Here is a 15699-nt window from a genome sequence, read left to right as displayed (position 1 = left end):
TCAATCTTCCTGGTCATGAGAAGGGTACTTGCCTGCCTACATGTTGGGTGGGTGTAATTTTCACTTGCCACTTTTGACCTAATTAATCATTTTCATGGTAGGAACTAACTTTAAGGAGGTAGGATATAACACATATGTTAGCCTACAGTTAAGCTCAGTGGAAAAATAAAACTTTTAAAAATAAAATAGAATAATGAAACTTATGTAAATGATTTATAAAAATTTAATAAATGATAGGGAAAATGAACTCTGCCTTTGTCCCGACTTTGTGCCTAGACATATGAGCATATAAAATTTCCACCCAACCTCCTGTAAAATAAAAAATCTTATCCAAATAACAAGTTAACGTCTATAATTATAACTTAACATTTTCACCCAAAAAAAATTTAAAATTCACCACGCATTAATTCATGTAATATATGTAGTTAATTAGGACCAACAATATTAGATGGACCACCTGAGTTATAAATTAGATTAAAATAATTTCAATTTCATGTGTCAGAAATAGATACCTAAATTTTCTATTGTTTTCTATTTATCCGAATGATCAAAGAGGCACCATAATATATATTTAGAGGCTCTCAAAGAAAAGTATAGAAATCAAATGTTATTTGCATGAGAAATTTCTTTTCTGGAGTCCGATTGATGGAAAAACTCTTGTCTGGTGTCTATGGTTTGAGGTATCAAATCGGATCGGCCGATTTTAGTGGAATCGGATCGATATCATTTGAAACCAATCCCAATATAGATCCGGTCTAATTGTACGTATAGGGGTAAAAATGTAAAAAAAATTAAATATAAAAACAGAAACAAAAATATCATATTTGTCCGAGTTTGAACGATCGGATCTGATCCAACCGATACCAAGATCACGAACCATGAAGTGTCTCGACTCTCTCGTGTCTATTTTAATAAGTTTTTTTCCCTTATGGATGAATAAAATTTTCACCCACAGTAGCTCTGGATCACTGTCCCAAAGACACTTGGCGAACTATGGATCGAGTTGAGCCGTGGCCCAAACCTAAGGTCCTAAACTAAGGAGCTTTTTCTTTTATTAAGTCAAGTCTTAGCAAAATATCTTTTACCAAGCTTCCGTTGGAATTGTAACTCTGGATATCCATATCCAGTATCCTAAAGACACTTGGCCAACTATGGATCCATCTGAGACGTGGCCCAAAGCCTAAGGCCCGAAGACGCTTTGTTGAGGGAAGGAAAGATTTGGGCAGATTCTTTCTTCTTTTTTATGAATTAAAAATTAGGAAAAGAAGCTCACTCAGACTTCCCAAATGCGGAAACACCTAATATATATCTAACACAGACATTCTCGCTTTCTTCATGGCTAGACTTGTTTCTCTTTTTGAAATCTGAAATCTGAATCAATGGCTGCTTCTCAAGCTCACTCCTCACTTAACTGTGAACTTAGAATCATAGAAGCAGAAAACACTGAATCCATATCAACTGGTAAGCTCTTTGTTAGATGCTTTCTCTGCACAAGAAACAATGAGAAGATTCGGCTCAACAGTCGGGAGATTCCGTCAACGAGTCACCCCTATTGGAACGAGTCCATCTCGTTACAGTGTTCAGCAACCAAAGACTGCATTGAGGAACTCAAGCAACAAAGTGTGATGTTCGAGCTTAGGTGGAGAAATACAACACCAATTCTCGGGAAAATTGGAAGGTCTAAGGTCTTGGGCAGAGCAGAGATGCTATGGAAAGACGTGTTGGAATCGTCCGAGTTGGGAATTGAGAGATGGGTTACCATGGTGGCCAAGAGAAGTCATGTTCTTGAAGGCTTTAACTACCCACCTGCACTGCATGTAGAGATGAAGGTTCGAGTCCCCGGAACGATGGAGACGGTGAAAAAGAGGAGGTGGGGCGAGTGTGAGTGTGGGTGCAGACATGAAATCTGTAATGGTGGTGGTGGTGATGACCTTTTTGCATTGGCTTCCGCTTTTGAAGCGTTGTAGGGCTCTTGCCATTAATTATGCATAAAATCCCTCAAAGTTTTGGAAACAAATTCTCTGCAACCGTCCTGCTGCCCTTAATTTTGTATCCCCTTCTCCTATAGTTTCTCAAATACTCTGTTTTAGTATTTTTATTTTTTTTTCAAAATACGTTTTTTACTATAGTGGGATTCCATTTTTGGAGCCTTTTTTGTCCTTGGGAGTGATTGTTCATGTATTTTGGATTGGAATAAATTACAACCAAGGAGTTCAATGCATGGATTTAGTGCACAGTATCGGATCAGATATCGATCACTTACAAAATCGATATGATATCGATAGGGTATCAGTACGGATTGGATGTATTAGACAATTTTACCCCTGATTTTCCTTTGAAAATTGAGTTTTTCAGACATACGTGCGGATGGAAGGGAGAATATGAAGGATTAAACTGCCAAAAAAAAAAAAAAATTAATAATAATAAAAGAAAAAGGACCTCTGTGGGGGAGTGTACGCGTTGCACAAAGCATAGAGGGAATAGAATAGTGATCACCCCACCGCCCATTAAAGGCAGAAATGCCACATGTGTTGGATGATGATTCTTTGAATTCCTCGTGTAATCGTTTCCTCTTAGCTCTTCCTTATTTTGCCATGGGGAATGACAATGTGGCAAATCTTAGCCATTGGATAGATAGTGCATGGTTTGAATAAGCCACATGTCAAGTTAAAGTCTAACTCCAAAAAAATAAAAATAAAAACCTATGAACTGGCTGATTCCTTCAATGCTGATCCGATTTCTAAATACTTAATTTCTTGATTAATTTAAAATAATTTTGGCTAACTGTATGTACACGGTCATGCAACATGAATAATGCCTTTACGGTCTATGGTATTCCATCTCTACCCCCGACCCCCTAAAAAAAAAGGAAGGAACAATGATCTCTGGTTGGCAGCGCATTTAGAAGTAGGCTGCATCACCTGGACACAACTGACACATGGGGTGAGATAGGGGTGGGATTCAAGTCATTCAAGGGGGGCCAGCTGGTCATTTCGCCCACCCCATGTGTCTGGGCACAAGTACAGAGAACTTTATGCTAAAAATGAAATAAAATTTTTTTGATGAATTATTGAGCACTCCACCCCAATGTGTTAATGAGTTAGGTTTTGGTACTAAGCAGTGACCTACTTTGTTATATCCGGCCTTTCATTTCCATTCGCCTGTCGGGTAGTGGAGGCGGTGATGGTTGTTGTATCTTTGCATACCTAAAATGGTCGAAAGTGCTTTCTTCAATAATTGTCACAAGAGACTTTGTGTTACACTCATAGTCAAAAGTGGAAGGGCGGTATGCTTGTTACATTTATAAGAAACATGAAAGATACTTAAAGTTTGGAAAATATCGTAGCCAATGGGATATGAAATGAGGTCTTTCCACCTTTTGAGCTTGATATTGGTCAATGGTTTTTACTCAAAAAAAAAAATTATATATATATATATATTGGTCAATGGTAATTCGGTAACTCCAACCATTAGAGGGAAGAAAACCACCCACCCACACGGCCACACACACACACACACACAAAAACCAAAAAGTATATGGTAGGTGAATTTAATTTTCACTTAGCACTTAGGGTTGTGAAACGTTCAAACAGGATGACCACCTTTTCAATCTTTCACTTGCCACTTTTGATCGAATCAATGGCATGGTAGGAACTAACTTTAGGGCTAGGAAAAAAGTTTATATGTTAGCCTACAGGGAGTTAAACAAGTGGAAAAATAAAAAATTTTAAATCTAATGAAATAATGAAATGGGCAAGAGATCTTTACTTGATCGCATGGTCTCTACACAAGCGTTTGGGCTAATGGATGAGTACGTCTGGGTATCTATTTAGGGCTAGAGGCGGTATCTCACGGTGCACTGTGAGAGGGCATAGAAAACACCACCAAGTAGAGATCTTTTTCCCGAAATGAAATTTATGAAAATGATAAAAAAAAATAAAATAAAAAGAATGGATCTGAGTTCCTTCTTCACCCATGGTGAAAAAATTCCCTATCTTCATTGTTGACGAATGGGACTCTTAGGGGTAGAACAACTTTGTACAAGGTTAATCCATGTGATTTAAAAAAAAAAACGATTAAACTTGCCGAGTTTGTCATGACTCGAGTAAAAATATCGAGTTTTATTTGACTCGGACGATTTATGATCAAATTTCGTCATTTTTTACCTTGATCTAGTCTACACGACTCTTGACAAAAAATTTCAAAATTTTAATATTGCTCGGACAACTCGTCTCAGTCAAAATCCGGCCAGTTTTCCAACTATTCCCACCCCCCCATACACGAATTTTTATCGTATGCGGTTTCCTGACCGATGCAGTTCCCTAGTGCCTCTCACAAGAGGAGGGTGGCCCCACTCGGACAGAGTGTTCGGTCAGGTGCCCCAAGTGGGTCCCACCCCCTCGTGTGTGAGGCACTAGGGAACTACATCGGTCAGGGAACCGTAGACGATAACGATTCCCCCATACACACACACACACACACAAAAAAAAAACTATTTTCTTGTGTTAATATGTTAGGTTTTGGTAGTGAGGAGTGACCTACTTTGTTACATCCTTTCCTTTCCATTTCGCCTTGCTGATAGTGTGGTGGTGGGTTCTGATCAATTTGCATTTCCTACATCGTGCGTGTTGAATCTTTTGTAAACCTACAAGGATCAAAAGTGCTTTTTCTTCATTTCTTGTCACAAGGCTCTGTGTTACACTCACACTCCAGAGTGGAAGCAGGTCAGTATGTTGTATGTTTGTTACACTTATAAGAAACATGAAAGCCACATAAAGTTTGGAAAGTTGAAGTGTATATATAGTTTGGACGGAGGTCTTTGCATCTTTTAAGGGATTCGATATTGACATTGGTCAATGGTAGTTCATTGCTTTCGAGGAAAGAGAGAAAGAAAACGGCACATATAGGGTGTGTGTTCACTTGTCACTGAATTGCTGGTCAATTTCGAGTTTTGAAACATTCAAACAGGTTGACTACCTTTCAATCTTCTTGGTCATTAGGAGGGTACATGGTGGCTGGGTGGGTGTATTTTTCACTTCCCACTTTAATTTGATCAAATCATTGTCATGGTAGGAACTAACTTTATGGTAAGATAAGGCTATATTTTAGCCTATATATAGGGAGTTAGACAAAGTGGAAAAATAAATAATTTTTTTAAAATCTAATGAAATAGTGAAACTTATGAAAATGGAAGAAAAAAAATACAATGGACCAAGTTCCTTCTTCACCCATCGTGAAGAGATTTCTTAGTTTCATTGTTGTTGGATGGGACTTGATAGAACTAAGGGTGTCAAACGATGCAGTTTTGATTTGGTGCACATTTTGCAAGGTAGAAATCAAAACTGCATCGGATAAGAATCACCCAAAATTAGAATCGTTTTATATGTCAGTTTTAGTGATTTCTATTTGGTTTTTGTTATTCGGTTTACATGTGGTTTGTAATACCGGTTTCACCTTAGGCAAAGTTCACTTACACATGCTAGTTGCAATGATAATTTTAAGTGATTACTCAAGGCCGCAAAGTAGGGGTGTCAACCGGTCGAGCTCGGTCGGGTTCGGTCAGACCTAGCCGGGCCTCACCAATTGTGCAGGTTGCACCGTGTCCAACCATTTAAGTATTCGGTCCGGGCCATGTCGGGCTCGATCGGGGTTCGATCGATGTCGGTCTTTAATCGGGTACTAAAATCGGGCTTTAATCGGGTCTTAACCGGGTTGTGGGCCTGTTCAACTCTTCATCGGGCCTTACTCGGGTCTTAATCGGGCCTTTACATAATTAAATTCCTACTTAAAAAAATAAAGAGAAAAGAAATGGGTTTCTACCAAAACACATTCAAGACCCAAATCCAAATCCAATTTTTCAAACCATAATTTTTTCCTGAACTTATGTTTATTAGTTTCTACCAAAAAAAAGGAAGAACTTTTGTTTATTAGTTTTTATTTACTGATTTATTTCTTTTTGTAATTATAACTAACTCAAATTTATGAAGTGTTTATGCTTATCAGCTCAATCATCATTGACGGTACTGGAATTGTCCTGCTATTTGTTTTCTCTTTGGAGCAACGACACCCCCAGCCTTTTTTGTATATGTCTGGTTCTAATTCTATGAAATGAGAAGTTTAATAGAGAAGAATATAAACATTTTTCTGAGTTAAGGAAATCCATCAATTGAATTGCCCATTAATTTGGGCTTAATGGACTAATCATTTTAAGGAGTTAAATAGGAAAAGAGAGAGGGTTATCAGGTGGGCTAAATGGATTAATGGAGGGTGGTTTGCTTAAAGGGTCGGGCTAGGTCGGGCTGTAGCTGGGCGGGCTTGAAAATGGTCGATCCTGTTGGGCGTCAGACGGGCTAGGACCCCATACCGGGACCACCCTATTATTAAACGTGTCAGGCTTAAGCCCGGCACGCTTAAGAATCGATCCGGTCCGGGTCGGGCTTTAACCGGGCGGGCTCGATTGAGCCTGCCGGGCCGGGCCTGGAATTGACACCCCTACCGCAAAGTACCGCAAGGGAAATCAATTTGAAAACATCACTAATCCATACCCCACTCAATTCATTAACAAAGTCCATTAAGACATGCTCGTACTAAAAACTTTCGTCCCTTCATGAATTTGGCACTCAAACTAAAATTCAAATAAATCTCAGAAAGGAGTCTTAATATTTTAGAGTGCTTAACCCCATGCTTAAACAAATAAGAATATTCCTAATCTCGGTTTTCTACCCGGTTTCTATTTGGTTAATTGACAGTTTTTCGGTTTTGAATCGAATCGAACCGATAATAGAACCTATGAAACCAGAATCGCATCGTTTTTATACGGTGTGGTTCGATTCAATCGTAAACGATCGGTTCCGGTTCCGACAATCGGTTTCGATTTTATTTTGACACCCTTAGGTAGAACGACTTTGTACATAGTTAATCCATGTGATAGAGGGAGAACCCACATGCATCTCAATGGTCAGATTTTAGTTCAAAGTAAGTAAAGAAAATACAAAATGACTTCTTTTATAATTTTAGCTACTTTCTCTACTCATTTTAGCTAAAATTGTATTAATGCGATGCTTGTTTAGTCCTTCATCCTATGGATTAACCTTTAAACTATCCCGTGACAAATAGTAAAACATTATATTTCACTAGACATAGTGATGGATTTTCAACCTCTCAATTGCAGTGCCTTGAACAGTGACCACTGCACTTTGGGAGGATAACAATCCAATGCACAAGTGAGGTGCACTGTTTGATACACTTTAAAAGTGTACTACTAGGCAGTGCACCATAGTGACGAGGAGGAAAACCCTTATAGTTAATTAGGATCAGAAAAATTAGATAAACCATTTGAGAGATTAATTAGATTGAAATAACTTAAATTTCAATTTCATGTATTAGAAATAGATAACCATTAATTAGACTAAAAAACATAGGTTGAAGCCTAATCTTCTTATTGTTTTCCATTTATTTGAAGGGTGAAAGAGGCATCACAATATTAGCAGGTTAAGTACACAAATCCAATAATGTTACTCCATGTGAAAATATCCATTACCGAAGACACTTGGCGAACTACGGATCCAGTTGAGCCGTGGCCCAAACCTAACTAATTAATTAAGGAGCTTTTTACTAATTAGTAAGCATCACCAAAATATCCTTTACCAACCTGTGACTCTGGATTTCCAGTATTCCAAAGACACTTGGCGAACTATGGATCCATTTGAGACGTGGACCAAAATATCCTTTACTTAGGCGCTTTGCTTTGTTGAAGGAAGGAAAGATTTGGGCAGATTTTTTCTTCTTTTTTATGAAAAGAATTAGGAAAAGAAAAGCTTAGCAAGACACCATGCTCCAGACATTCTCGCTCTCTTCATAGGTAGAATTCTCTCTATCTCTCTCTCTCTCTCTCTGAAATCTGAAATCTGAAATCTGAAATCTGAAGCAATGGCTGCTTCTCAAGATCATACCTCTCTTAACTGTGAACTGAGAATCATTGAAGCAGAAAACACTGAATCCATATCAAATGGTAAGCTCTTTGTTAGATGCTATCTCTGCACAGGAAACAATGAGAAGATTCGGCTCAACAGTCGGGAGATTCCATCAACGAGTCACTCCTATTGGAACGAGTCCATCTCGTTACAGTGTTCAGCAACCAAAGACTGCATTGAGGAACTCAAGCAACAAAGTGTGATGTTCGAGCTTCGATGGAGAAATACAACACCAATTCTCGGGAAAATTGGAAGGTCTAAGCTCTTGGGCAGAGCAGAGATGCTATGGAAAGACGTGTTGGAATCGTCCGAGTTGGGAATTGAGAGATGGGTTACCATGGTGGCCAAGAGAAGTCATGTTCTTGAAGGCTTTAACTACCCACCTGCACTGCATGTAGAGATGAAGGTTCGAGTCCCCGGAACGACGGAGACGGTGAAAAAGAGGAGGTGGGGTGAGTATGGGTGCAGACATGAAGGCTGTAATGGTGGAGGTGATGACCTTTTTGCATTGGCTTTCGCGTTTGAAGCGTTGTAGACTTGTTGGGCTCTTAATTGCCATTAATTTTGTATTACATCGCTCAAAGTTTTACATTTTATCAGTCCTTGGGGATGATTGTTCATGTATTTTGGAATATAGACTTAACATGTACATCTCCTTTTTTTTTTTTGTGTTTGGGTGAATGGATATATGTTCACTGAGAGCTCAAAAATTCTTCCTCCCTATCTCCCAAAATTATGGGAGAATGTTCTTTGTACCACAGCGCAGCCTGCGCCCAGGCACATGGGCAGCCTGTGCAGGGGGCAAAGTGATCATTGCGTCCACCCCCATGTGCCTGGGCACAGGCTGACCTACGGCACAGAGAACAGTGCCCCCAAAATTATATAGGGGCAAATAATAGAAAAAAAGAAAAAAAAATAAACAATTTATCCCCAAAGTTGAACTATGTGGGTCACATAATGTGGCTTATCCATACAGTTGAAAGTCTTATGAACTCGCATCCCTATGTATACATGCTTACTGTACTCTAACCACTATTGTGCACTTTCTCGTAGTCATGAGTTTCTAAATCTCTATTATATTTTACCACTTAGTAAACTGTATTGAGTTGAAATCTTACGTGTGAATAGGGAACCTTAAGGTCTACTTGTTTACAAAATTAGGCCCCATGCAATCTACCATGTAGCAAATATTTGTGTCGCCTTCATGAGGGTATATAGGCTATTTTCATGGTTTTTTTCCATCTGAATTGTTTTTTCCTAAGCAGTATTTGGGAGAATGCATAACAATATTTAGGAGAATGCATAACAAATGTCTAGAGTATTGATAAACATGCATTCAATGGAGTGTTTGATTTAAGGGGCACTATTCTCTGTGCTACAGCACAGGCTGCGCCCAAGCACATGGGGTGGGCACAATGAGCACCCTGCCCCCCTAAGTGGCAGGCCCATGTGCCTGGGATAGAGAGAACATTCTCCCTATTTATTAGACTTTGAAATTTAACATATGGCTAATCTAAACCATATTTTCTCTAATTAATGGTCCAAATGAATACATCAAATATTCACTTGGCATGAAGTTTAGAAAAGTAACAAATACTTGTGACAATAATAGTGCACCTTAATTTTAACATATGGAGGAGGAGTTGGATTAGGGTTAAATTTGGCATAAGATTAGTGAATTAAACCAAATAAATATGGAAAATGAAACCTATTTATATTTATCTTTTTTCTTTCTTTTTTTAATATGGAGAGAGAGAGAGAGGACAAATCAAGATTGAACCACTAACTTAATAGGAAAAACTCCAATGGCAAATTGACACGATTAATATGGAATTTTAGGGTTTGATTTTTTTTTTGGTAGAATTAGGGTTTGTTACTTATTCCATAATAAATTAGTCAGAGAGAGGCTCTCTCCAGAAACTTATCAGGTAATGTTTCTGTGAAATGTTTGTCGTGGACAAAAAAAATAGTTTTACCGAAAAAAAAAAGAGCAATAAAATAGTTTTTGTTTTTTTTAAACCCGTTCTACCCGATCTATCTCGTCTCTCAAGTCTCATCTAAAGACCGGAACAACCCTGAGCAACTCCCACTATTCGACCCGACCCGAACCCGAGCTAGCAAAATCGTAAAACTCCCCTCCTTCCAAAACGCAAACCCTCGTCAGGGGAGGAGTTTTGCAGAATTGCAGTAGAGCCCTAGAGCGACACCACCACTGCAACTGAAGGAGAACTTCCAGGTATCTCTCTTCTTCTTCTTCTTTCTTCTCTATAGTCTCTCTCTGTTTTCCTGCTTTTCTTAGAAGCTTAGAAGCTTCAATACATTTATGCTCGTTGTGGTTATGTGCAGTTTCCTCCAACCATTCAAGTCTTTTTTTAATTGTTAGGGCTCTTTTTTGTTTTTCCAGTAGGACATTTTATAAGAGTCAGATGGTCTTAGTGTGGGGAATGTTTGAAAATGATGGGTCATATTTGAGCAAACCCGCTTCCACTCCAGTTCGTCAAGTAATTGACCTCATGCTCTTATGGCTGTGGATATGTGAATTCTTTTTTTCAATGAGGTTAACATCACCGAGGAACGTGACTGGAACTAGTTTGTAAAAATGTGTGAGTGAACCGAACCAAGTGGGGGTGTGGTGCGTGTTTGCAGGTTTTTAACTCATAGATTTCCTATCATAGTTCATAAGATTATTGAATTATTGAATACTGCCCAAAATTTTCTATATGAATTATGTTGCATGTGATGTGATATCCTAATGCTTTATAGCTTAATTCTAATATCTACTTTATCTATTTGTATTTTTTTTTTTTAATTTTACTTTTTACATTTTTCAAACTATTTCACTGAAATATTAAACCAAAACTACTGAGGCATAGAAATATTTCTCCTTGGGAGCAAACCAAAACTGCTACGATACCCTATTTTTATTGCTTATCCAATTTATTGACACCCTCATTTGTGTGTGGGTTTTTGTGTTTAGGAGGGTGTTAGTGTGATGACAATATCAAATATCTAAAGCAACCCTTACCACTATGGTCATGGCATCAAGTGTTTTCAAGATTTTTTTTCTTCTTTCTTTATATTCAAAGCGAGAAGATGAAAAGGTCATTTGAAGAAAAATCTTTCGGTCTCATCCATTGTAGTTTGTAAGATTTTTCTCTTTCGATCAAAGGTATCTTAAGTTCTCTTGAAAGCAAAGGCAGAGGGAGAAAAGCCAAATTAGAAATCCATGCAGTGTTTCTCAGTTCAGTGATCCTTTGTTTTAGGGGTTTGGATGGAAGTTTTACTCCATTGTTCCATAGATTGTTTAGTTACCCTTACAGCTGCTCTGGAAAAGATAGAATTCTGATCCCTAGTGCTATTATTACTAATTCCCTCAGTTGTGCTTACTGCTTAATATTTTGAATAACAATATCTTTTGCTGGCACTGAATTGCCAATCTTGTTCCCATTTCTGCTTTTAGAAAATTTGGAACATGGAATCTTAATTTTTCATTAATTCTGGTGATTTATGTGCTTATAAAAAAAAGGGGTCCAACATTGTTCATTTTCCTCGGGTAAGTATGATTTGAAAGGCTTTAGACATTCTGTGGAGACATAATTGAAGATATTCTTCATCTAGCACAGTTTGTCTAAGAAATTACAGGCCCTGGCCAGCAAACTCTTATTCTGCAATTCCCAAGGTCAAAATATGCTACAAAGGCAAACTCGAAATATCACAGACCATCATGAGATAATTCTGCAGAACTTCTTGAATCTTATGGATAAAAATACTGTTAAGCACCCCACTGCCTCATTCTCAACTAGTTCGGCTGATGCAATCAATTACTTAGAGTTGTCAAAGAAGCTTAGGAAAACAGAAAGAAAGCCACTGGTGACAAGTGTCACTGAGCTTAAGCGTAAAGCGAGAATGGAAAGGAAGATTAGGCAGCGGGTGCATGAGATTACTCTACAAGCCCCTGAAAACGGTATGTTAGTTAAGAGTTTAGTACCAGTTGCTCACAAAGTCTATGCCGCCAGAACCGTGCTTTTCAATTGTGTTTCAAGACTTGTCAACAACATTCCTATTTATACATGCAGGTATGATAGTCCTGTGTAGGTTCTGTTGATTGGGTTTGATGTATCTATAAGGGTTTTTTGTTTTTCCAATGTTCTAATACTTTTACAGCTTGTGTGGAGAAGTTTATGTTGGGTGTGTGACACATAAGATTAGATCCTGCAATGTTGCTGGGAGCCCATCCAGCAAAGAGTATAGCTGGGAAAGAGGAGGTGTGAAACACATTTTGCCCACTGTTGAATGTTTCCATCTATACGACAGGGTGGGAAGAGCTGTGTCACATGGAGAGCGGTTCCAAGTTGATCGGATTCCAGCTGTGGTAGAACTGTGTATGCAGGCAGGCGTGGACATCCCAGAGTACCTAACAAGAAGGCGGGCTTTCCCTGTTTATAATGTTGCTGGAAGGATGATAGATTTTGAGCGGAGGTTCCCAAAGGATGTTTCGGCCGGTGAAGACATCAAAGCATTTGGGTTTTGGGAGAAGAAAGAGAAGCCAGGCAGGAATAAGAAGTCTTTGGACTTTCCAGATGATCTACAAGGTTTGTTCCCTAGTTGGTTTTGTCTCTTAGGGTGAGAAATATGTTTTCTCTGTATTAATTGGATTCAAAGGATAAAAAGGGCTTAAATTCAGCTTTAGGTTGCACTACTGCTTTAGGATTTTGTGTATTGCCATGGCCACATCTAAGTTATAGCCTACCAGAAGAATGTGATTACCATATTCATACAGAACGCATCTGTGTGGCAGTTTTGAGGGCTGCCATGCCAGACACCGAGGACCTGAAACTTATATAATGGTACATATGATACAAAGAGGGTTAGGGTTAGTAGCTGAGAGTTGCTTCCCTTCCTCAATCCCAGTTATTGCATTATCTTCATGATATCTTATGTTTTAGGCGAAAAAAAGGATACCTTCTGTCTTATAGATAAAGTAGCATAGCATATGTATGTAATAGTATATTTATCTAGAGAAAAGATTTTTACATTACCTACCACCTTGGAAATGTATCTCTAGACAAGTCGTCAATTGGAGGCTATTTCTAGCATATGATGTACTGATTTGGCTAATTGACCGCTTGATAGATCACTTATTTGTCATATTTTGTGGTTCATGTTGTCAGTATGATTACTTTTTGCTCTTGTAATTTTATTTGTAAAACTAGAGAGGCTTATAACTGTTGCGACAATGTTAATCACAATGGTTTTGACTTTTTTTGGCTAATTCAAACTTCAAACCATGTCCTCTATATCCAATAGTCAGAATAGCCATATCATTTGTCTAGGAGGTGGCCATATGAGAAGGCCTTCTTAGGGGGGCCACTCAAAGGTCATGTTGCCAAAAGAAGTCCTGTGGCCCACAATGTACCTAACGTTCTTCCCTTTTATTATTACTCATCCCATTGTCCACCAAATTTTGATTTATGGATTTTGTCATGTGGTGAAATGTTTTCAAGCTATAACTTATCATGCAAGTGGAAGATGATTTTAGTAACGTGTCAACAAAGTTTGAGCAATAATTGAGATAACATGTGGCAAATAAAGGGCCCCTCAATCTGTTGTGTAGAGATTTCTGTCTACAATATCCATGTAAGAAAATCCCTTAAGATCTAAAATATATTGTGGTGAATATAAGAATCTAATATTTTTTCCTGAACATATAATGGCAGACTTTATGTTGTTATTGTTCTTGCTCATTAGCTCATAGCTATTGTACTTGCTCATACTGTGAAAAGGAATTTCGAATTCTACAAAGCTAACACATTTAATTGTAAGCACCATATAAGATATCTGTTAGAACAAGATCATCTTATTGGATATGCACACCATCTTAATGATAGTCCTTTAGAAGCAAATCTTACTTGGCATTAAGCATTTTCTAATGCCTCTAACATATAGTAAATGTTTGTGGTTATAGGGGTAGAGATAGAATTTTGCCTTATAGACCTACCTCCCCCCCCCCCCCCCAAAAAAAAAAAAAAGGGGGTGGGGGGGAGAGAATTCTGCCCAAAATGTTTCCATGTCCTTGGTTTGTAGCTATTCTTCTAGTTCTTACCATAAAGTCAAGCTAGATTACAGTTGTTTCTTTTTTTCATTCTTTATCTATCATAGATTAAAATACCGGATCAGAGGAGTTAACCAAAGTGGGTTTGACCTGAATCAGCACTGACATGAGTTTTAACTGGTCAAACCGCATTGAACCAGGTCAAGTTGGAACCGGGCTCTTCTGCAATTTAATTAGTGGTCTGGTTTAAAAAACTAGGAAATCTATTTAGCCTTCTCTTGGTCATTTAAATTGGATTGAAGCATGACTTCAGATGTTCCTATACCTGGGTGTTATCATTAATTATCATTTTTAGTACAGATTGTCTTTTTTGTTGTTATTGAATTAATACATTTAAAAAAGTAGTTTTTACATTCTAAACTAGTGAGATTTGTGCAGGATTAGCTGCACGAGGCATGGAAGCATGGGAGAATATTCAGTCAGAAGCCTTAAAACTCATGCAGAAATATGCTGTACAAACATGTGGCTATTGTCCTGAGGTCCAAGTGGGGCCCAAGGGACACAGGGTGAGGCAGTGTCAAGCATATAAGCACCAGATGAGGGATGGGCAGCATGCATGGCAGGAGGCAACAATTGATGATTTGGTTCCTCCAGTATATGTGTGGCATGTTCAACAAGAACAGAATGGTATGCCACTCGTGGATGGCTTGAAGAGGTATTACGGAAAGTTGCCTGCCGCAGTGGAGTTGTTTTCACAGGCTGGAGCACATGTGGGAGAAGCTTACGCATCAGTGATGAGGGAAGATGTTGTGGTTCCTGGATTAGATGAAGAGAAGTGGGTTGTGTGAACCCTATTATTGCTAGATCAGGTGCATTGGTTGAAAAGGATAATGAACATGATAATACCGTGCGAGAAGGTTGTGATTCTAGCTGTGCATGTTTGAAGAAGGAATAGATGCACTTTATGGTTACATGAGCTGAGATTGATTACATTCACTTGGAGTATTGGAGGATAGAGAGAGGTGAGGGTGAAGGTGGGATTCGATCCCAGATTTTGACTATGAGAAGACGAAAACCTCACCAACTGAGCTAGCTACTGAAGAGTACAATCGTCCCCCCAGTGGATATGAGAATTTAGAGTTTACACATCAGTATCAGATCTTGTAAACCTTAAAGCAATACGTCAATGTTTCTGAAGTGGGTAGTGACTGCAGAAATGGAGAATGGGAAATTTAGAGAAAAGCTGGGCAGGGTATGGTATCTGAAACTGCCTAAAGTTGCATCATCCAGCCTAGGATCACAAGTCCTTAAGTGTTGATCTAATACAATTTGCCATGGTCACCACTACTGACTCTTGACAGGTCAAAATGATAAACTGTTAAGAGTGGTTGCGCAAAATAACCAGAGAGCCAACAGTGTATACAGTGAATTGTCAAGTGTACACATTGGAGTTAGCTTTAGCTATTAACAATAGTAGTTCATAATAAATTTTTGATGAATTTTGCCCTTGATAAGCCTTCAGATGAAAGAAAGAATGTGAATAGTATACATGTAAAGTTGTCCCTTTTCTTAGATGTATATGTAGACAGTAGATCTTTTGCTCTAATAATTGTCAATTCAGTGGAATAGTAATGTAGTAGAATCAAATTTCAATTTGACACTGTTAATAAATTA

At 38.4% G+C, this 15699-nt stretch overlaps 3 protein-coding genes across 3 annotated transcripts; all 3 read left to right on the top strand.

Annotated features, from left to right (window-relative positions):
* Positions 1-1356: 1356 nt before the first annotated feature.
* Positions 1357-1967, top strand: LOC122667346. Its single transcript, XM_043863607.1, has one exon. It carries the CDS (start codon positions 1380-1382, stop codon positions 1965-1967), a length of 588 nt encoding a protein of 195 aa, XP_043719542.1. The 5' UTR covers positions 1357-1379.
* A 5962-nt stretch (positions 1968-7929) lies between these two features.
* On the top strand, positions 7930-8508 carry LOC122667345. The gene has a single exon (XM_043863606.1). It carries the CDS (start codon positions 7930-7932, stop codon positions 8506-8508), a length of 579 nt encoding a protein of 192 aa, XP_043719541.1.
* Positions 8509-10096: 1588 nt separating this feature from the next.
* LOC122666760 (APO protein 3, mitochondrial-like) lies at positions 10097-15019 on the top strand. Its single transcript, XM_043862824.1, has 4 exons — positions 10097-10209; positions 11616-12049; positions 12138-12565; positions 14464-15019. The coding sequence occupies exons 2-4, from the start codon at positions 11661-11663 to the stop codon at positions 14871-14873; spliced, it is 1227 nt and encodes a 408-aa protein (XP_043718759.1). The 5' UTR covers positions 10097-10209; positions 11616-11660; the 3' UTR covers positions 14874-15019.
* Positions 15020-15699: the final 680 nt, after the last annotated feature.

The sequence above is a fragment of the Telopea speciosissima genome, chromosome 7 (genome assembly GCF_018873765.1).
Source record: "Telopea speciosissima isolate NSW1024214 ecotype Mountain lineage chromosome 7, Tspe_v1, whole genome shotgun sequence".
NCBI lineage: Eukaryota > Viridiplantae > Streptophyta > Magnoliopsida > Proteales > Proteaceae > Telopea > Telopea speciosissima.
Note: the sequence above shows the minus strand (reverse complement) of the source record. Positions and strands in the feature narration are given on the sequence as shown.

Bases quoted from the DNA above. Each gene is read 5' to 3' on its own strand.
- LOC122667346 (XM_043863607.1), top strand. From the start codon at position 1,380: ATGGCTGCTTCTCAAGCTCACTCCTCACTTAACTGTGAACTTAGAATC.
- LOC122666760 (XM_043862824.1), top strand. From the start codon at position 11,661: ATGCTACAAAGGCAAACTCGAAATATCACAGACCATCATGAGATAATT. The intron at 12,050-12,137 runs GTATGATAGTCC...ATACTTTTACAG, and splicing joins ATTCCTATTTATACATGCAG to CTTGTGTGGAGAAGTTTATG. The intron at 12,566-14,463 runs GTTTGTTCCCTA...AGATTTGTGCAG, and splicing joins CTTTCCAGATGATCTACAAG to GATTAGCTGCACGAGGCATG.
- LOC122667345 (XM_043863606.1), top strand. From the start codon at position 7,930: ATGGCTGCTTCTCAAGATCATACCTCTCTTAACTGTGAACTGAGAATC.